General features: G+C 53.5%; 1 protein-coding gene across 2 annotated transcripts in view; it reads right to left on the bottom strand.

Annotated features, from left to right (window-relative positions):
• ADGRA2 (adhesion G protein-coupled receptor A2) overlaps positions 1 to 10,431 on the bottom strand; it is a 33,599-nt gene extending 23,168 nt beyond the window's left edge. Inside the window, exon 1 of one of the 2 annotated variants that reach the window (XM_033848764.2) lies at positions 9,751 to 10,431. In XM_033848764.2, coding sequence (XP_033704655.1) covers positions 9,751 to 10,013 — 263 coding nt within the window. In that variant the 5' untranslated portion in view covers positions 10,014 to 10,431. The remainder of the gene's footprint in view (positions 1 to 9,750) is intronic. The other variant, XM_033848763.2, reaches the window with a different exon arrangement.
• Between the last annotated feature and the right edge of the window lie 9,419 nt (positions 10,432 to 19,850).

Raw genomic sequence — 19,850 nt, 5'->3', positions numbered from 1 at the left:
CAGCAACGAAGACCCAACGCAGCCAAAAATAAATAAATAAAATAAATAGAAATAAAGAAAAAATTATGGGCAAAAAATGTTTTGCTCAGAGATCATTGAATTGAAAACAGAAAATTAAACAAATTCTCCAACTCCCAAATCCCCGATATTAAAACCCGGGATCCTAATTGGAGAACCCTATCCAGACAAGTCTAGTGGTAGTGTTGGTGGTATAGGTACCCCACGTTCTCCAGACTCTTTGTCCTTTAACCCTGGAACACCTTTCACATACCCCAAATTTAACCCAGAACTGGCCAACAGAAGTACAATGCCAGCTGCATACGTAATTTAGAACGTTCTAGCAGCCACATTGTTTAAAAGTTAAAAATTAAATTAATCTTAATAATATACTTTATTTACCCCAATGCACCCAAAATGTTATCATTTCAACACATAATAAATATATTATTATATATTATAAATATACATATATTATACATTATATAAATAACAAAAATTAGTAATGAGATATTTTCCCTTTTTTGGTACTAAGTCTCGGAATCTGGTGTGGATTCTCCTCTTCCAGCACAACTTACTTAATTCAGACCAGCCACATCGCAAGTACTCAGGGCCACATGGGGCTGGTTGCTTTAAGTCTTATCCCTGATTTAGTCTCCTTGTAGCCAGCACCTTCCCAGGAAGAAGTCTGGGCTGCCGGGGGGATACTCAGGTGGCCCGGAGTGGGGTGTGTGTGTGTGGGGGGGGGGCCTGGGAACAGAGCAAAGGATGGGGACCAGCCCCCAAGGCAGGTGAGGACAAGCCTCTGGTCCAGAGCAGCTCATCTCCTGGCTGGCACCCCAAGGCCCGCCTTCTCTGAGGCAGCCTCTGTTGGGCTGGGGAGGAGAGGGTACAGCAGGGTGACGCTGGGGTCAGCTGCTGCCCATGCTGCAGGCTTGGCCAGCCCAGTGTAAACTCCATCCTGGAGAGTCTTGAAATGAGATTTTTTTCTCACTGCGAGAACACATTCCTGATCGCCCACCCTCTAAGCCACTCACTAAAGCGGGGGCACCAGGCAAACAGTGCTGCTTCCTTCTCCTCCAATGGGCCCCTTCTTGCCACGTCTCCAGTTCCTGGACAGACTTCAGCAGGTATCGGTATGGTTTAGTCCCCAGATACCCAGAAATGGATCTTTTGGTCTTAACAATCTAGATCGGGCTGAGGGAATTTTACTTCAGACCTAGATTAGGGGGAGAATGGCCTCAATTATGCTGGTAGGTTCAGTCCTCTGGAGGTGAAGGCAGGGATTTGGGAGAGTGTTTGGGGCAGGTAGGAAGCTGGCAGTTACGGGGCCGCTAATGGGGTAGATGAAACACACACACACACACACACACACACACGCACACACACACACACACAAACACACACACACTCATCCAACAGGAAGAAAAATGTTCCCGCCATGCTAGGCTCTCATGGGAGGAAAACAGGCAGGGCAGCCCCATGCTTCTGTCCAGAGTCGCAGACACAACGCCAGTCTCTGCCCCCTCCTAATCGCCTCCCAAGCCCGCCCAGAGAGCCTCAGCCCCACCGGCCTCCCCCCAGCACCAGCACAGGGCGTCTGCCAGGTGGGTTTGCTTCCCAGCCATGCCTCCCATCCCTCAGACCCCAGGCCCGCCCAACCCAGCATCCTCGGCTTCTCCCTCCCTCCCGCGTCTACCACCCAACATCACATTTTCACAGGAAGGGGGGCCAGTCCCTGGGGGCCCCTGTTCTCTACCCCAGAATCTGAAATCTGGCCAAGGAGAGGGGGCACACTGAGTCCATTCCAGAACTCTCTCCCGGCTCGGGTCCTATTTTAGGGAAGAGCAGCAAACAGTTACCACTAATGAGGCTGGAGGCCACGGGAGCGAGTGGCTGGCGTCTGCAGAGGCCCTGTGGCCTCTGGGCAGCCACAGACGCTCGCCAGATCCCAGTCCGACATCAAAGCTGACCCTATAGGGGTCACGTGGGCACCGCCCCATTGGGCACGGGGCCAGCACCTGCCCGAACAAAAGGGTTCTCACATGTGCGGGGAGAGTCATACATGTCAGCCCCTCACCGACCCCCCAGCCCACCCCAACACAGAGAGGCAAGGACCACAGGCCTGGACACTATGGCCCCGTGCTCTCCAGGAATTCTGAGCCTGGAATTTAGGCCACTGCCAGGGCCCTCTGGGCTGGGAGGGACCCGTCTCCAGCACCTGCTGCTGGCACCTTGGCAGTGTCTTCGGGAGACCATCAGTGAGGGGAGGAGGGGGGTCTGCTTGCTAACACCAAAAGGGCCTCAGGCCCATTACCAGCTGCACCGTCAAGGTGAAACTGTACTCCCAGCCCCGCCTGCAGGCACAGTACCCGGGGCCTTGGAGCATTTCCAGGGCCCACAAGGGCCTCTGAAACCTAAAAAAAAAAAAAAAAATCACCACTGAAATATAAATGCTACAAACATAAATTAATGAAGACTTAGCTATAGAACTACCAAATGTCATGTTATGCCAGTTAGCAATAACTGTTCTGCTTCATAAAGCTCGTGGATGCAGTTTGGCCTGACTGATAGGACAGTGGGACCTCCAAACAGGAGACTTCCTCTGGTGCACAGGCCCTGCTTTGACACACACCTCAGGCTAAAGGTTGCCCTTCATGTGTACCTCTGGGCCACAGGCCCTGCTTTGACACACACCTCAGGTAAAGGTTGCCCTTCATGTGTACCGAGCCTGACTGCAGGGGACACAGATGCTGGAGAGGACACACAGCACCTCCACACCTCCTGCCATCCCTCCCTTGGCTGGAAGCCTGTCTGTCAGCCTCCCTCTGGTTAGGAGGGCACCCATGTGGGACATCTTTTCCCCAGACTTTAGAGAGCCATATCCTGAGACAGCCTCTGACCTCAGCCTTGAAGACGGGCTGTCCAGGCAGGGCCTGAGGTCAAGGTCAAGAGGGACAACTATTTTGCAAGGGCTCCTACACATGGGCCTTCCTTCGGTCCTTTTCTCTACCCTCTCTGCAAGGTCACAGCGTCCTGATGGTCACTAGGCAGAAACCAAGAAATTGGGGCGGGGATGGGGAGGAGTAACCTACTGGTGTTCACGGTGGGTGGTCGGTGGGCTTGGTGGGGATTTGAGGGCCCCCAGCATTGGAACTGATTCTGCTTTAATCGTTCACCCTGGGCATCCATTCATTTGGTCTTCAATCCTACGTGAACACCTGTGTGCTCGGCCTTATGGAACACATCAGTACTACAAACACAAATGAGACCTGGTGTTTACCATCTCCCACTCGTGGAAGGTGAAGGGAGATGTGTCACACTGGGTGGACTGTTTGCGTGCGTGTGTCCCCGGGGCTTGAGGAAGCTGGGAAATTACTTGCAATCCACCTTAAGCACTTCGTGCACTCACAGCCTAAAATCTCACCACTGGGGAGCCAAGCTTTCAGGTGAAGAAAGTAGGTTTCTTTAAACATACACATAAACCTGAAAGGATCTGTCTGTCATCAGTCATTTACACCTAAGTATAAATTAGTCCTTTAATCCTTCCAGCCCAGACGTTTTCCTTGGGAGCCTGGAGGCTCCTGTCCTGCTTGGTGAGCCTGTATCCAGTCTCCATGGTGAGACTGCAAGGCCCCTGAGGTCCAAGGCCAGCTCTCTCACCTCACAACAGGCACTGGCGGAATGGGTGGGTGGCTGTCTGAAGGGGCAGAGCTCCAGGGAAGGTGGGGTTGGTCCAGGACCCACGCTTTTCTCAAGTCGGGAGGCATTTTTTCCTGCCTCCACTTCCCACCAAATCCTCTGTGAAGTGATTTTGTACTTAGTGGTCCCCTAAGTACACACGTATCGTCGCGGGTGGCGCCCCTTTCCCCGGCTCACTATCCACGTGGGGGAAGCGGATTGGTTATGTCCCTGCCCTGTCCCCAGGGAGGACGGCTCTGATTGGTCAGTGTGGGACCGGGCTGACCCGGAGCAGGAGCCCTCGGGTCTGGCTAGGAGCTGTGTGACCTTGAGCAAGTCAGCCCCTCTCTGGGGGTTTTCTTCTCGGTAAAAGAAGGGTCTGGACCGAAGATTCCCACTCCGTACGTTTGATGGCTTTTCCCATCCTGGATGCCGAGTCTCCTGAAGTCTAGAGTTTCTGCTCCAACACACAGTTCCCAGCAGGCAAAGCGCCCTGGGGGAGGGGGGGCCGGGAGAGGACACAGGGAGGAGGGAGCTTCGACCTCCCCTTTGCTTTCCAGCTGGGAGACGTCTGGCCCCTCAAGCTCAGGCTGGAACTCCCTCCTGGGCCGCTCTCTGAGGCCGGTTCCCTGCTACTCCGTGACAGATTGGTCCCCTGCCCCTCACCTGGTCCCATCCATTTTACACACCCTTTGCTCCCCCAGCCCGGCTCCCCAAGCCCACCTCTCCCCACTCCCAGGGCTGGGAAAGCTGGGTCCTGGGAGGCTGCCGCGTTAGCTACACTCCACAGTGTCTCAGCTCTCCCACCCCCATCACCCAGTTCTAAAAGCAAAGGAATGTTCTGGAGTTTGGGAAGGATGGGGGGCCCCCCGGAGGAGGGAGGAAGGGGAGGAGGCAGCTTTGTCCTGTCAGTGTCTGAGCTCTAAATAGAACGGAGCGGCTGGGCTGGGGGAATGAAAATAAACAGCCCCTCTGAACAGCCCCTTCCTAGCAGTTAACCGGATTTTCCTTCTGGTTCCTCAGCCCAGGGCCATTTCCCTCCTCTCCCCTCCCCTCTTCTCTGTCTGGTCCCACGGGGGTGAAGGCTCTACCTCAGGGTGATGGGGGAGTGAGGGGTCCTGGTCCAAGCTGCGTGGCACGGGGGAACTCACCTCCCCTCTCTGGGCTTTGGCAAGGAAAGCTCACTGAATGGAAGGGCAGAGAGCAACTCAGAGGTGGCTGGAACTCTTTCTCCTTCAGGAAAGAGTTCTTATCCCAATGACTCCCATGTGACATAAACTTAGGAACCCTCGCTCCCTTTAAAAACATGACCCCAAATTTAAGGGTCAATTTACGGTGAGGTTCAAATTACACCGGTTTGCCCGTGCCTTTGGAGGAAATTCGCAGACTCACCAGGACTAGGGACTGCATCCCTCCCAACCCTAACCCAGAGGGGTGATCACAGTAGGCGGCAGGAAGGGACTTCCTTAGGGGTCAGGAGTGGCTGGGTTCTTGCATGGGTTCTGAAAAATTCAGGCCAAATAACCCATTCTGGGTCCTGGTCCCACTGGGGGCCTGAATTATAGGTCCAGGCTCTCTGGTGCAAGAAGGACTCAACCAGTGAAGCACGAAGGGCTCTGCTCTCCGCCCGGTGCTCTCCTGAGCTGGGACCCTGGGCCCCGACGTCCTGCACAAGGGGCAGCCCTCAGGGCAGGGTCCCTAACACCTCCAGGAAGGGGCTGATGAATCCTGGAACCTGGGCTGGTGGCCTCCAACTCCTCCAGTAGGTAGTCGGGGAGATTCCTTCTGAGTCCCTCCCTTCAGACCAGCGGGGGCCGGGAGCCCACATGGGGGCGCTGCAGCTGAGACCCCCCCCCTCCGCCCCTCCCCCGGCACCATGGGGAGGGTAAGGGAGAGTGTGTTGGAGTCTCCAGCCTCTTCCCTCCTTTCCTTCTTTCTCCTCGCTCCCTCCCCCTCCCCCTCCGCTCAGGCACAAAAGCTCTCTGTACACTGCCACTTCCTCTGGCTGCTGTCTCTGAGCCCAGACCTTATGAGAACCATATGGGGGAAAGAGGGTGGAAGGGAAGGGGGTGGGGAGGCCGCGCGGCCCGCCCCTCCAGCCACCATCTCCCTCCGCTAGCGCTCTGTGCAGGCGGTTGGCACACTTTGCCCCAAACTCCCCCTAAGTGGACCCCGGGGGCTGGGATGTGGGGCACTGAGAGGTGGGCCCAGTCCAGAGCTGGAGGTCCAGAGGGACGTCTGTGCTCAAGAACTGCTGGGCCAAGCACGGGGGATGGGGCTGGGAAGGGGCCTCCCCTCCCCTCCCCTCCCCCTCCCCCAGGGCTCCCAAAGACCACCACACTCTGAGCAAAGGGCCCCGGCCACCGCTAGGCACATCTGTGTGGAAACTGCCCCTTCTCCCCTATGGGGGCAGCCTACGTGGTGGGCAGCTCCCCCAGATGGGAGGCTGAGGGGATGAGGGTTTGCGGGCCCTGGGAGAATCTGGACCGAGGGACCGTCCCATGCCCGCCCCTCTCTCCACCCAGCCTTGGAATGTTCCCAGGTCAAAAGGGCCTGGGTCCTGCTGGGAAGGAACCGGGTTTTTTTAAAGCAGGCTTTGTGGCCATTGGGTCCCAAGTCCAGCTAGGTGAACAGTGAGTCTCTCACCTGAGAGGAAAACTAAACGAATCCAACCAGCTAATCCTGACGCTGGCGTCAGCTAAGCTGTGTGACTCTTGGCAAGACGTGGCCCTCTCCCCAGCTGGCCTCAGTTTGCTCAGCTGTCAGACGCTGATTTAGGGGCATCTCTAAGGCCACTTTCGGCCCAGGGGCCCAGGAATTTATGACACTGCCTGGTATCCTCCGAGGGCCTGCTCAGATGTCCTGGGAGGTCCTCATAGGAGGTTTCCTTCTAGAGTCATCCATTATCAGCCCTTTCCTGGAATTCCTTAGTATCCCCCTCACTTGAACTCCCAGAGCCCAGAACCAGAGGGCAGGCCCGTCAGCTGCTGCCAGGGTGGGCAGGGGGGTGGGGGGTGGGGTGGGGCCATTGACAGTGGTCTGCGTCTCCCTCCTCCAGCCAGGTTCTCCCTGTGCTAAGCCACCTCCACCCTGCTGCCCATGAGACCCTGTCCCTCAGGGAAGGCCCATAAAGCCTCCTGCTCTGGACAGGACGTGCCCACAGCTGCCCTGTGCACTAGGCCTTGAGAATGGGGGCTGGGGTGGGGCAGGCGGATCAGGAAGGAAGCCAAGAGTTCAGCTTTCCTGGAAAACTGCGAACGAAAATCCATTAGAGGAAAGAAAGAAAGAAAAAAAAAAAAGCCAAGCGTGGGGAGAGGGGGCCTGCAGTCTACAAAACCAGAGGGCAGAAGCCGAGATAACCGAGTGGAGGTGGAAGGGTTTTCCGTGAGGTGCACAGGGCTGTCCACAGGATTGCCCTCAACGGCTTGGAGGCTTTCTGAGCAGAGACGGAGGCTCTCTGCAGACAGGCACCTTATCTAGCACTTTCCCTGCCTGAACAGTCAGCCGGGCTTCCCAAAGCAGAGGCCTGACTCTCCCCCTACTCCCCCAGGACCCATGTGGGCCGGGTGGTGTGTGGAGGGGACTGGGAGATGGTGGTCCATTCTGGAGGAAAACAGGGGAGGCGGAGGGAGGGGAAAGCAATAACGCAAAGACTATTGGCTCAAGTCCTGTTGTTTGCACCAGGTGATGGGCAGAAAGGGGAAAGGGGACATTTGGAAAAAGAATAAATAAATAAACGAGGAAGGAGGAGGAGTTTGGGAGAGTGTGAAGGTTTTTGTGCTCATAGCCTCTTTGCTGCTGGGCTGGAGCGGCAGAAGCCCCTTCCCAGCCCATCTTTTCCTTCCTCCCTCGAGATGCTTGCTGGGTAGGGGTGGGTTTGCTGGGGGAACTGAGCCCCCAGAAGAGGATCCCTGCCAAACTTCTGCTGAAGAACTTGCGCTCTTCTTCCTTCAGAAGCCAGCTTGGGGGAGGGGTTGTAGTCAGGATGGGGATTAGGTGGAGCCTGTGGGGGGTGCCTAAGGCATATGTCTGTGGCTGCTTTTAGTCACACCCCCGGCTGATGGGCCGGCGGGCTCTCAGGGGTTGCTCCGGCCTGACCTGCCCTGTCTGTTGTTCCTGCGGAGATGTCCAGCCAGGCTGCGGGGCGGTGGGGGGGGGGGGGTTCTTTTGGAAGGTATCTTAAGCCAGGTAGGTCAGTGGCCTGGGACAAAAGAAGGGCCCTTCCTCTGGGGATGGTTTGGGATGGGAAGGTGAGCTAGCAGTCCTGCTGGCTGCCACCCTGTCCTGATATATTCTCGCCAAGAGTTGGCCCCGCTCTCTCCCTGGAGTGGCGTCGATGGGAATTAGCCGTGGCTGGAAAGCATTAGTTACCAAATCATTCTAAAATGTACTGCAAAACCACCTTTTAATGTTTTCCCTTCTTTCTGCCATCAGTATGTTAGGATTCCCTAACCCCAGCACGGGAGTGTGAGCTCTGCTGCAGGATCCAGGGCACACACGCTCCTCTCAGAACTGAATGACTGTGGCCCAGCGGGGACTCACACAGACACCAGCCCAGCCATCCCACACAGCAGGCATTTTTCTCCTCCAGAACTGAGTGGGCTGGGGAATGCCCAGGCCTGTCTGGACACTTCAACCCCAGTGGACACTCAGAGGGACCTGAAGCAGCTGCCACAGCTGCCTTCCCAGGCCATGGCTGTATCCCTGAGCTGCTGGGACGTGGGAGAGAGCAGAGACAACGCTTCCACCCCCCTAATGCACACATGCACACACCCACCCCAGCTGGGGAAAATGCAGGCCAGGCGGACAACGTCAGAGGCTGACCAGTCGTGTCCTGTCAGGAAGCGGGCAGCCTCTGAACTCACCCAACCAGAGGCGTTACTGTATTGTTCTGGACACAATCGGATAGACTGTGAGCCAGTTCCAACTCTGGGCAAGGGGCCGTGGGGAAACGTTCGCCGCTGGGGTCAGGAGGACAGGGAAGGGGAAGCGGCTTGGAGGCTGGATCCAGGACAGGAAAGGAAGGGGCTGCCGCCAGGGCCCGACCCTCCAGTCCACGGCGTGCGTGGAGCTCCAAGCACGTGGTCTGCGCAGGAAATCTCTGCGGTGGGGAGGGGTCGCTAATTCTCCTGCAGTTGCGGGGACTTCGGACCCCCATCGAGGAGGCTTGGGGTCGGGATGCGGGCGCAACGGGCTGCGCTGGTTGCCAGCGAAGTGAGGACTTAATAAGGCCCGGGCTCGAGGAGGGAAAGGGTACGACGGAAGGAGGCTGCGAGGCAGCCTCCTTCCCCTCAGCCAGGTTTCTTTCTCCGCACTCTTTTCGCGAAGAAGTCAATCGAGAAACAGCCAAAGTTCGTCTTTATATCCGAGGAGGGGAGGAAGAGGGAGGGATGCAGGATCCAGAGCAGAGCTCAATTCACAGATGCGCACGGCGGGAGAGGGGTCCTAGTGGGAATCGGGACGCCGGGGTCTCATTCACACCAGAAGTGCCTGCACCCCAAGGACAGACTTTTTCGAGCCCACCCTCCCGCCAGCGCTAGAGAGACGGGCTGCAAGCGGGGCTGGCAGGCTCCCGGCCCCGATGGGGCGCCCCCACCTGGAGGAGCCAGGCCGGCGGGATGAAGCCGGGAGACTCCTCCAGTGCGGCCAGGGACGCGTCCGCGGTGGTAACGACCACAGCCATCTACTGGGCCGCGGGCGTCGGTCTTCCCTGAGCCTTCCCCCCATCCCACCCCCCGCCGGTCCGCAACACCAGCCCTGGCTAGAAACCCAAGGGGCGCGGGCGTCCCGCCAGCGCGCATTCCCTGTCACCTGTGCAGGTGAGTGGGCGCCCGCGGTGCCTCACTTTGGGGCGCCCCCGCCCCCCAATGCTCCTTCCTCCCTCCACACCCCTGGAGCCCTAACCTTTCCCTTACTTCTCTTCAAGCCTCCCTTTTCGGCTTCTGGACTCGGGCCTGTCCTAGAGTCTGAAGTGGCACATCGACTCTGTCCCCCATTTCCCACCCCTCCCGTCTGGTCTCCTTTCGTCCCCTCGTCGGGGCTCGAGCCGGGCCGGCCAAGTAGGATACTTACAGGGTAACGGTGCTGTTAGGCAGAAGGCCGGGCTCCGGAGGCTCCGGGAGGTCCCCGCCGCCGCACACCACCCTCCTGCGCGCCGGGCTGGGGGCGCCGCCGCTTAGCCCCTTGGGCCGCTCCCCTGAGCACTTGCAGCTGCGGATAGGGACCGGGCAGCCGGGCGCGCCGCGGATCTCGGGCGCCAAAAGCAGCAGCCACTGCAGCAGCGGCAGCAGCAGGCGCGCGGGCGCCCACCGCATCCTGCGTCCCGCGGCGCCCATCAGCCCATCGCCCCGCGGGGACCGACAGCGCTGGGGCCCGTCTGCGCGCCGGCCGGAGGGATCCGGGCGTGCGAGAGGCGTGCTCAGCGGGGGCCCGGGGCGCTCGAGGGCGGAGCGGGGGGCCCTGGGCGGAGGCAAGCCCCGGGGTCCCCGCCGCCGCGCCCCGGGGGCATGTCCGGCGAGCGCCCCGGCGGGGAGGACGCGGGCGCGGCTGTCAGCGCAGCGCGGGCGGGCCCCGGCGGCGCGGCCCGACTGTCTGCGTGGTGCTCCCGGGCCGGTTGAGGCCGGGCCGCTCCTCGTCGTCTGCTCGCTCTGCGCGGGGCTGTGACCTAGCGGATCGAGCCGGGCTCCTGCCGCCGCCGCCGCTCCGTGCCATGGATGGAGGCAACTCGGCTCGGCGCCGCTCCCGCCGCCGCCAGCCCCCGCCCGCCCTCCCGAGAGGGCGCCCTCCCCTCTCCAGCTCGTCCGTCCGCGAGGCCCTAGCGCCTCCCGATGCGCAGCCAGGCCGCTGCCCTCCTCGGAGTAAGAGCGGGCCAGCCGGCTGGAGGCCCCGCGTGTCCCCTGCACCCGCCCTGAGCCTAGACTTCTCCCTCACGCCTCTCTCCCCCCACCCAGGAATCTTCCTCTCCATAACCCACCTCAGACCTCAAGGCCAACCGCCATCACTTTCCACAAAACCCTCCCTCACTCGTGCCGTCCAGCCTGCACCTCCCGATGCTTCTGGGGCTTTCATTGACCCGCGGGCTTGGCCAGAGATGCCCATGTTTTGTATTGAACTTCGTTCACCGCTCTGAGGCTGCTGAGACTCGGCTTCCCTTGACCCCCTGACCTGATGGGCCAGTCTGGAAGCCGGGGCTCACTCTCACAGCCCTGCTCCAGCCACTGCAGGAGACAAGGCGGAGGCTAAGGAGGCTCAGACCCTCTGGGTGACCTCGCCCAGCGGGGGAAGCGTGTCATTCGGCCAAGGAGGGGTCAAAGGCCGAGGCAGGCCTTCCAGATCTGGCCGCCTACCTTTTCCACATCCGTGTGTGTGTGTGTGTGTGTGTGTGTGTGTGTGTGTGTGTGTGTGTGTGTGTTTGATGGTAGGTGGGAATGAGGGGAACACAGAGGGAAAAGCAGGGATTCCCACTGGGTGTGGAAGGAGCACAGCGCTGAGTCAGGAGGGCCCGTTCTCGGCAGCACTGACAAAGGACACAGCCCCTAACATCCTGGGGTATCTAATCTCGGGGGTCAAAATGAGGCCCTGCCTGCCTGCAAGTTGTGGCCTGAGAATGAGTGAGTGATGGGGGGCACTCGGATGGGGATGAAAACTGCCTTGGGTCTTAGATGGGCTGCAGTGCAAGTTGGGAACCGGGCTGGGGACAGAGGGAACAGTGAAGTGCAGCCCAGTGTATCTGCTTCCCCAGTTTGCCCATGAAGGCGACCTTTTCTGCTGCTTAAGCCACAGCACGTTTGCTGTGGAGATGCAGGCTGCCCGGGTTGAGGGATCCCTGGGCAGGGCTCTTGTTCCCCATCCTTCACTGGGCCACCAAAGTCGTCCCTCCGGTGACTGACACCTTCTTTCTGTGCCTTTGGCCCTGCTGGGGTGTGTGGCACCTTTTCCAGCGCGGTGGCCTTTCAGCCGGGTCCCCACCCCCCTTTTCTGGGAATGCTTCTTTCCCTTGTGTGGGCGGCAGACACTGAGCCCAGACGCTGGCTTCTCCTGGCTCCACAAGTCTCTCCCAGTTGCAGGCTCTGGTTCCTTCACTTTTCAAAGATAAATAAATAGTGATTGCAAATGGAAGAAGGAAGAAGGGGACCGGCCTCCCCCAGCAGCAGCCCTCCTCAGGGCAGGCACAGGGGCTGGGCCTGCATTCCTAGGAAGGGTCCTCACAGAGCTGCGGCCCACAGGCCAGTCTGCCACCCAACCATCCTGTTCACAGGCCAGGGAAGTTCTCAAAGACAAGAGAAGAGGAGGCCTCTGGCCTGGGTCACACAGCTTCCCCGTCATTTCTTTTTTGCTAAACGAAGACACTCTAAGTACGGAAAGGAATTCCACTGAAACACCGGCTCTCTGAGGCTGAGTCAAGGCCAAATGACATTTAAGGAGGCGATGCTTCCCCACAGGTGGGAACGAGGTGCGTGGTGGAGACATTTACAAAACACTGTCCTGTCCTGCTGGTCGTCACTTTTGGTCTCTATACCCATCCAGGAAGGTGAGTGGAGCAGGGGTTACTTCCCCATTTTACAAACAAGGATGAGGAAACCAAATCGCTGAGAGATAGAGACAGGGCTGGGAACTTTTCCTCCGACTCCTTTTAAAATGCTCTCTTGTCTGAGCCACTCAAAACTTTTTGCATAAAAATCCTTCCTGGTTATCTGTTCTCAGAGGTGCAGGGTGGAATGAATAAGTGGCTACACGTTTTGAAGTTTGTTTGCAATAGAAGGATGACTCAGGCTTAATTCCCACCCTCACGACATCTGGTTAGGAAGCTTGACCCTGGCCCTGATCGCCTGTGATAAACTCTTCGTTGAATTATGGGTAAGGAACCACGATATAGGGACAGGCTGAATTAATCCTGCCTGAAGCAAGGGAGGGGGGCTTCCCAAAAGCTTTAGCCCAATCTCGCACAGAAGTGTAACCGACCTGACTCTACTAGACCATAATTGTCCCCTTAAGGGCCCCGGGGGGACTCACATCCGTTATGCTGTCTCTGAAGAAGTTGGCCTTTGCTGGGTGTTAGCTGCCAATGTCTGTCTCGCCTCCAGCTTCAAAGTTGATCCATTCCCCTTTGTCAAGGAGTGGCTGCGGGCTCTTATCCCACGACTGACCAGACCCTCCACTGGGGACAGCTGAGAGTGGAAAATGGGGCCACGGTTGGTGTCCCCTCCCTCTGCTCCCAGAGCAGAGCCGAGTTAGCACAGGACAGCCTGCACAACAGGACAGCCAGCGTCTACTGAGCGCTTGTTGCCTGCTGGGCACTTGTGACTATGTTTTACAAGAATTAGCTCATTTTGTCCTCACAACAGGGTGAGGATGGCTGTTTTAACAGACAAGAGGGGAAGAGGCACCTTAAGAGTAATTTGCCCAAGGATACACAGCTCAGAAGTGGTGGAACCAGGATTTGAACCAGGAATTCCAGATTCCAGAGTCCGGTTTTAACTGCCGTGCTCTATAATTTCTAGGGGAGGAGGGGTCTCTCAATAATCACCCCAAGAAATTCCCTCACTTCCCCTTGAGGTTTTCTCATTTTGATTCCCTGGCCCTCTCTGAGCTGAACCTTTACAGACGTCCACCCACAAACCATAGCTGGTGGTAGAAACAGGACCCCCAGCCCTAATTCTTCTAGCAGAGTCAAGGAAGGCAAAAGCTTTCCAAGGAGTTCCATTCCTCGGCTATAGAAGAAAACATTCTCTCTCGAAAGACTATGAGAGACTATAAACACGTATAGAATCAGAGCCGGCAGTAGCTAACGCTGCCCAGCTCCAGGCCCTGGTCTCTTCTCTTGGCTGTCAGGGTGCCCCCCATCCCAGGGATGTTCACATTTAATTATCAGGTTTCCCGGCTCCCTCTGTGCCTTCTCATCTTCCAGAGGCAGGATCCTAACACAGACCCAGGGTAACAGTGGATGAGCTCATGTTTCATAATTGGATCGATCATGCAAACGTGACAGCCCTCCAGAGCTCTTTTACGTTAGAAGGACACGGAGGCACAGAACCTGTGAACCCCACCCCTTTCTCCCACCTCCCCCCACCCCCATGGCTCTCCTGGGCGGTCCTCTGAGCTCTCTGTCCTCTCCTCCCTGTGGGGACTATGCTAAGCTGCCTGTCCTGTTGGAACAGTCACACTGGGCGTTCAGGGCAGAGAAATGCTCATGCCTCAACCGGAAGGAATGAATAGGAATTGTGGGAAGCTACCAAGAAAAATATTTGGACCTGCAAGGGCTTCCCTTTGGAGATCAGACTCCACCCCATACAGGGTACCTGTGTATAATTTAGACGCTCTCATAGGAGGGCGTCATAATCTCTGTCTCCATGAAAATACGACTTCCCCTTTAAGTGACATCTGCTCACATTCGCCCAGATGATGGATAACCTCCTGCACTAGGAGTGCCGTGCCTAAGAGCATGAGACTCTGAAGTTTCAAATCCTGGGCTCTCCGTTTTATGGATCACGTGACTCTGGGCAACTCACTTAATTTACCCAGGCCTCAGTTTTCTCATCTGTGAAATGGGGATAAAAAAAGAATATTTACTTCAGAGGACTGTGATGATGATGTCAGCTATATGTCAATGGTGCCTGTGTGGTATACTATAAAAATATATTTGGTCTTTGTTCCTGATCCCCAGCTCCTAAAACCCTTTGCAATTCCTGAATGACAGGAGTATCTTCTGTTCTTCATCTGGAGCCTCTCTGGGACACACCGGAGTTTCTGCTCATGAGGGTGGTACTCTTAGCCTCAGGATGGGGGCTGGTCACCAGAAAGACCTAGTGATTCCAGGGTTGGCAGTCTCAGCCCCACCCTCTGGCCTCTGGGAACAGGATGGGGGAACTGGAGATTCAACTTCATAAAAACTCTTGAACGCTGAGATTCAGAGAGCTTCTGGGGTGCTGAACAGTCACGGTGCTGGGACAGTGGCACACCCAGGATGGGCACGGGCGCTCCACGCCCCTTCTCCCCATAGCCTGTCCTATGCATCACTTCCATCTGGCTGTTCCTTAGTTGTGTCCTTTATAACGAACCAGCAAATGTGAATAAAGTGTTTTCCTGAGTTCTGTGAACCGTTCCAGCAAATTATCAAACTTGAAGAGGGGGTCATGGAAATCTTTGATTTAAAGCCAGGACGGTGACCCCGGACTTGTAAATGGCATCTGAAGTGGAGGCAGTCTTGTGGGACTGAGCCCTTAGCTTGCACGGTCTGTGCCGGGCAGTCGGTGTCAAAATCAAATTAAATTATAGGACACCCAGTAGGTGCTGGAGAATTGGAGAGTTGATTGGAGTCAGAAAACACTCCAGCCTGACACAGTCACATACTCAGTAAATGTTAGCAGGGCCTGCTGCTGTTCTGTTATTGATACCTGCTTAGTTTTGTCCTGTGTTATAGTTCACTGTTTACATATTTGAGTCTTCCACTAGGATGGAAGATCCCAGAAGAGGCTGTTATTTTCCTTATTTCTATGATTCCCAGTCAGTTTTAGTGCCCAACAAATAGAAGAGACATTTAATTAATTTGTACAACAAAGTGTTCCTGAGATCTTACTTATTTAAACAATGTTTATTGGGCATCTACTATGTGCCCGATACTGTTTCGGGCACTGAAGATACAGCAGTCAGTGCATAGAAGGTAAAGTTTGTGGTCTCATGGAGCTAACGTTATAGCAGAGGGAACCAGATAATATGTAAATAAATCAATAAATATGTATAATCTAGTGGGTGGGGATAAGACACGAAGCAAAATTAAACAGGGTAAGGGAACAAAGAATGTTGGGAGGATGGAAGCAACCTAAGTGTCCATCAACAGATGAATGGATAGAGACACACACACAGACACACATAGACACACACACACACACACACACACACACACACACACACACAATGGAATACTACTCAGCCATAAAAAAGAATAAAGTTTTGCCATTTGCAACAGCATAGATGGGCTTGGAGGGTAGTACACTAAGTGAAATAAGTCAGAGAAAGACAAACACTGTGTGATATCACTTATATGTGGAACCTAAAAAATTAAACAAACTAGTGAATATAACAAAAAAGACGCAGACTCACAGATATAAAGAACAAACTAGTGGTTACCAGTGGGGAGAGGGAAGGGGGGAGGGACAATACAGGGGTAGGGGAGTAAGAGGTACAATTATGTATAAAATAACCTACAAGGATATATTGTACAACATAGGGAATATAGCCACTATTTTACAATAACTCTAAATGGAGCATAATCTTTAAAAATTGTGAATTACTACATTGCACACCTGTAACTTATATAATATTGTACATCAATTATACTTCAATAGAAAACAAAAGAATGATGGGGAAGACCTCTGTGAGCAGGGGCTCTTGGAGAAGAATTCTGAAGGAATGAGGGAACAGGCCCATGGATTTTGGGGGACAGAGCACTCCATGCCAAGGCCATGGCAAGTGGCAGCACCGTGGGAGAGCGCCACCTGTGGTCAGTCAAGGAAGAGTCAGGGACCAGCGTGGCTGCAGCACAGGGAGCGAGAGGGAGAGAAAGAGGGCGGTGTCCCCACAGTACCCCTGACCTCGTGTCCAGATCAGGTTGGGTACTGAAGACCACAGGAAGGATGTGGATTTTATTCTGAATGAGAAGAGAAGCCTAGAGGGTTTGAAAAGAGAAGTGGTCCGATCTGAATTGGACTTCTACATCTCCTCTCTGCCTCCTGGACGGAGGATGATTCTGGCGGGAGGAGCACGGCGATTGGGAGACCACGTCCGAGGCCAGCGCGACAGTGCAGTGGACGAGGAGGTGAAAGAGGAGTGGGGGAGGCTGGGTCCTGGATGTGGGTGGAAAGCGAGTCCAGCGGGATCCCTGACACAGAGAGCGGGGTGAGAAAAATTTGTCCAGAATGACCCCTAGGTGTGTGGCTTGGGCTGTGGGAATGGAATCCCCACTAAGGAGGCTGGAGAGGACTCAGGAAGGATCAGATCTGGGGAACGAATCAAGAGTTCGGCCCATCACTGTGCTCAGAGCTGGGGGTCCAGCTTGCTGGGTCATGGAGTTGATAGTCCAGCAGGAGAGGCCGGGATGGAACAAAGCAGGACACAGATGAGTCTATAATGACACACTGTGATGACAGCCGTGAAGGCAAGGGGGCCGCTAGGGGGAATAATGGGGGTGGAAGGCCCTTAGTGTCCACTGGCGATCAGGACAGGCCTCTGAGGAGGCAGTGGCTAAGCTGCCCAGAGGATAATCAGGCCTCGGCCAGGCCAGGAAGGAGGCTGGGAGACGACAGGCCTCTGTCACTGGAGGGAGTCGGGGGGAGGCTGGGAGGGGTGAGGGCACGCCTTCTGCCCCTGCCTCTCCCTGGCCAGCCCCTGAAGCCCCGCGGTGAGCTGCCTGGCTGCTCAGAGCTCAGGACGGTTGCGTCTCTCTTGCTCCGGGTCTCCCAGGTGGATCAGGACCCAGGAGGCCTCTCGTCAGGGCACGGAGGGAGGGGCTCTTCTGTTGGGCTGGGGCGGCCATGCCCATCATGGCCTGGCTTCCCATCTGGCTCCGGGGCTCCTTGGGGTCTGTGATCTGTTCTTCTAGGACCTCCCCCCGCGACCCAGGGGCTGCTCCATCCTTTTTTCTTTTTTTGTCCCTGCCATCAGGAAACTTATATTCTTTTAAAAACAGAAGTTATACATATGCATGGCTTAAAGAAATAACAAGTATTATAAGGTTTTTTATGAAAACAGAAGGCAGTCCACTACCTTTTCCCCCATTTCCGCTTTCGCAGAGGCATCTATTTTCAACTCTTTTAGCTGACTGTATTTTAGATTTATCTCCATTATCTCTAAGTAATCTTTTTTTTTTTGCTTTGAATTTTATTTTATTTATTTTTTTATATAGCAGGTTCTTACTAGTTATCTATTATATATACATATCAGTGTGTACATGTCAATCCCAATCTCCCAATTCATCCCAGCACCACCAATCCCCTCTCCACTTTCCCCCCTTGGTGTCCATGTGTTTGTTCTCTACATCTGTGTCTCTATTTCTGCCGTTCAAGCCGATTCATCTGTACCATTTTTCTAGGCACCACATATATGCGTTAATATACGATGTTTCTTTTTCTGTTTCTGACTTAGTTCAGTCTGTATGACAGTCTCTAGATCCATCCATGTCTCTACAAATGCCCCAATTTCATTCCTTTTTATGGCTAAGTAATATTCCTTTGTATATATGTGCCACATCTTCTTTATCCATTCATCTGTCAATGGACACTTAGGTTGCTTCCATGTCCTGGCTATTGTAAATAGAGCTTCAATGAACATTGTAGTACATGACTCTATTTGAGTTATGGTTTTCTCAGGGTATGTGCCCAGTAGTGGGATTGCTGGGTCTTATGGTAATTCTATTTTTAGTTTTTTAAGGAACCTCCATACTGTTCTCCATAGTGGCTGTATCAATTTACATTCCCACCAACAGTGCAAGAGGGTTCCCTTTTCTCCACACCCTCTCCAGCATTTGTTGTTTGTAGATTTTCTGATGATGTCTCTTCTAACTGGTGTGAGGTGATATCTCATTGTAGTTTTGATTTGCATTTCTCTAATAATTAGTGATGTTGAGCAGCTTTTCATGTGCTTCTTGGCCATCTGTATGTCTTCTTTGGAGAAATGTCTATTTAGGTCTTCTGCCCATTTTTGGATTGGGTTGTTTTTTTAAATATTGAGCTGCATGAGCTGTTTATATATTTTGGAGACTAATCTTTTGTCTGTTGATTCGTTTGCAAATATTTTCTCCCATTCTGAGGGTTGTCTTTTCATCTTGTTTATGGTTTCCTTTGCTTTGCAAAAGCTTCTAAGTTTCATTAGGTCCCATTTTTTAATTTTTGTTTTTATTTCCATTACTCTAGGAGGTGAATCAAAAAAGATCTTGCTGTGATTTATGTCAAAGAGTGTTCTTCCTATATTTTCCTCTAAGAGTTTTGTAGTGTCCAATCTTACATTTAGGTCTCTAATCCATTTTGAGTTTATTTTTGTGTATGGTGTTAGGGAATGTTTTTTTTTAATTTAATTTTATTAACTTTTTTATACAGCATGTTCTTATTAGTCATCAATTTTATACACATCAGTGTATACATGTCAATCCCAATCGCCCAATTTAGGGAGTGTTCTAATTTCATTCTTTTACATGTAGCTGTCCAGTTTTCCCAGCACCACTTATTGAAGAGGCTGTCTTTTCTCCATTGTACATCCTTGCCTCCTTTGTCATAGTTTAGTTGACCATAGGTGAATGGGTTTATCTCTGGGGTTTCTATCCTGTTCCACTGATCTATATTTCTGTTTTTGTGCAAGTATCATATTGTCTTGATTACTGTAGCTTTGTAGTATAGTCTGAAGTCAGGGAGTCTGATTCCTCCAGCTCCGTTTTTTTCCCTCAAGACTGCTTTGGCTATTCGGGGTCTTTTGTGTCTCCATACAAATTTTAAGATTTTTTGTTCTAGTTCTGTAAAAGATGCCACTGGTAATTTGATAGGGATTGCACTGAATCTGTAGATTGCTTTGGGTAGTATAGTTATTTTCACAATATTGATTCTTCCAATCAAAGAACATGGTATGTCTCTCCATCTGTTTGTGTCATCTTTGATTTCTTTCATCAGTGTCTTATAGTTTTCTGAGTACAGGTCTTTTGTCTCCCTAGGTAGGTTTATTCCTAGGTATTTTATTCTTTTTGTTGCAATGGTGAATGGGATTGTTTCCTTAATTTCTCTTTCTGATTTTTGGTGTTAGTGTATAGGAATGCAAGAGATTTCTGTGCATTAATTTTGTATCCCGCAACTTTACCAAATTCATTGATTAGCTCTAGTAGTTTTCTGGTGGCATCTTTAGGATTCTCTATGTATAGTATAATGTTATCTGCAAACAGTGACAGTTTTACTTCTTCTTTTCCAATTTGTATTTCTTTTATTTCTTTTTCTTCTCTGATTGCCGTGGCTAGGACTTCCAAAACTATGTTGAATAATAGTGGCAAGAGTGGACACCCTTGTCTTGTTCCTGATCTTAGAGGAAATGCTTTCAGTTTTCCACCATTGAGAATGATGTTTGCTGTGGGTTTGTCATATATGGCCTTTATTATGTTGAGGTAGGTTCCCTTTATGCCCACTTTCTATAGAGTTTTT

Source organism: Tursiops truncatus, chromosome 21 (assembly GCF_011762595.2).
Source record: "Tursiops truncatus isolate mTurTru1 chromosome 21, mTurTru1.mat.Y, whole genome shotgun sequence".
In the NCBI taxonomy this organism is placed as follows: Eukaryota; Metazoa; Chordata; class Mammalia; order Artiodactyla; family Delphinidae; genus Tursiops; species Tursiops truncatus.
The sequence above is the reverse complement of the archived record's forward strand: the minus strand, read 5'-3'. Positions and strand labels throughout refer to the sequence as shown.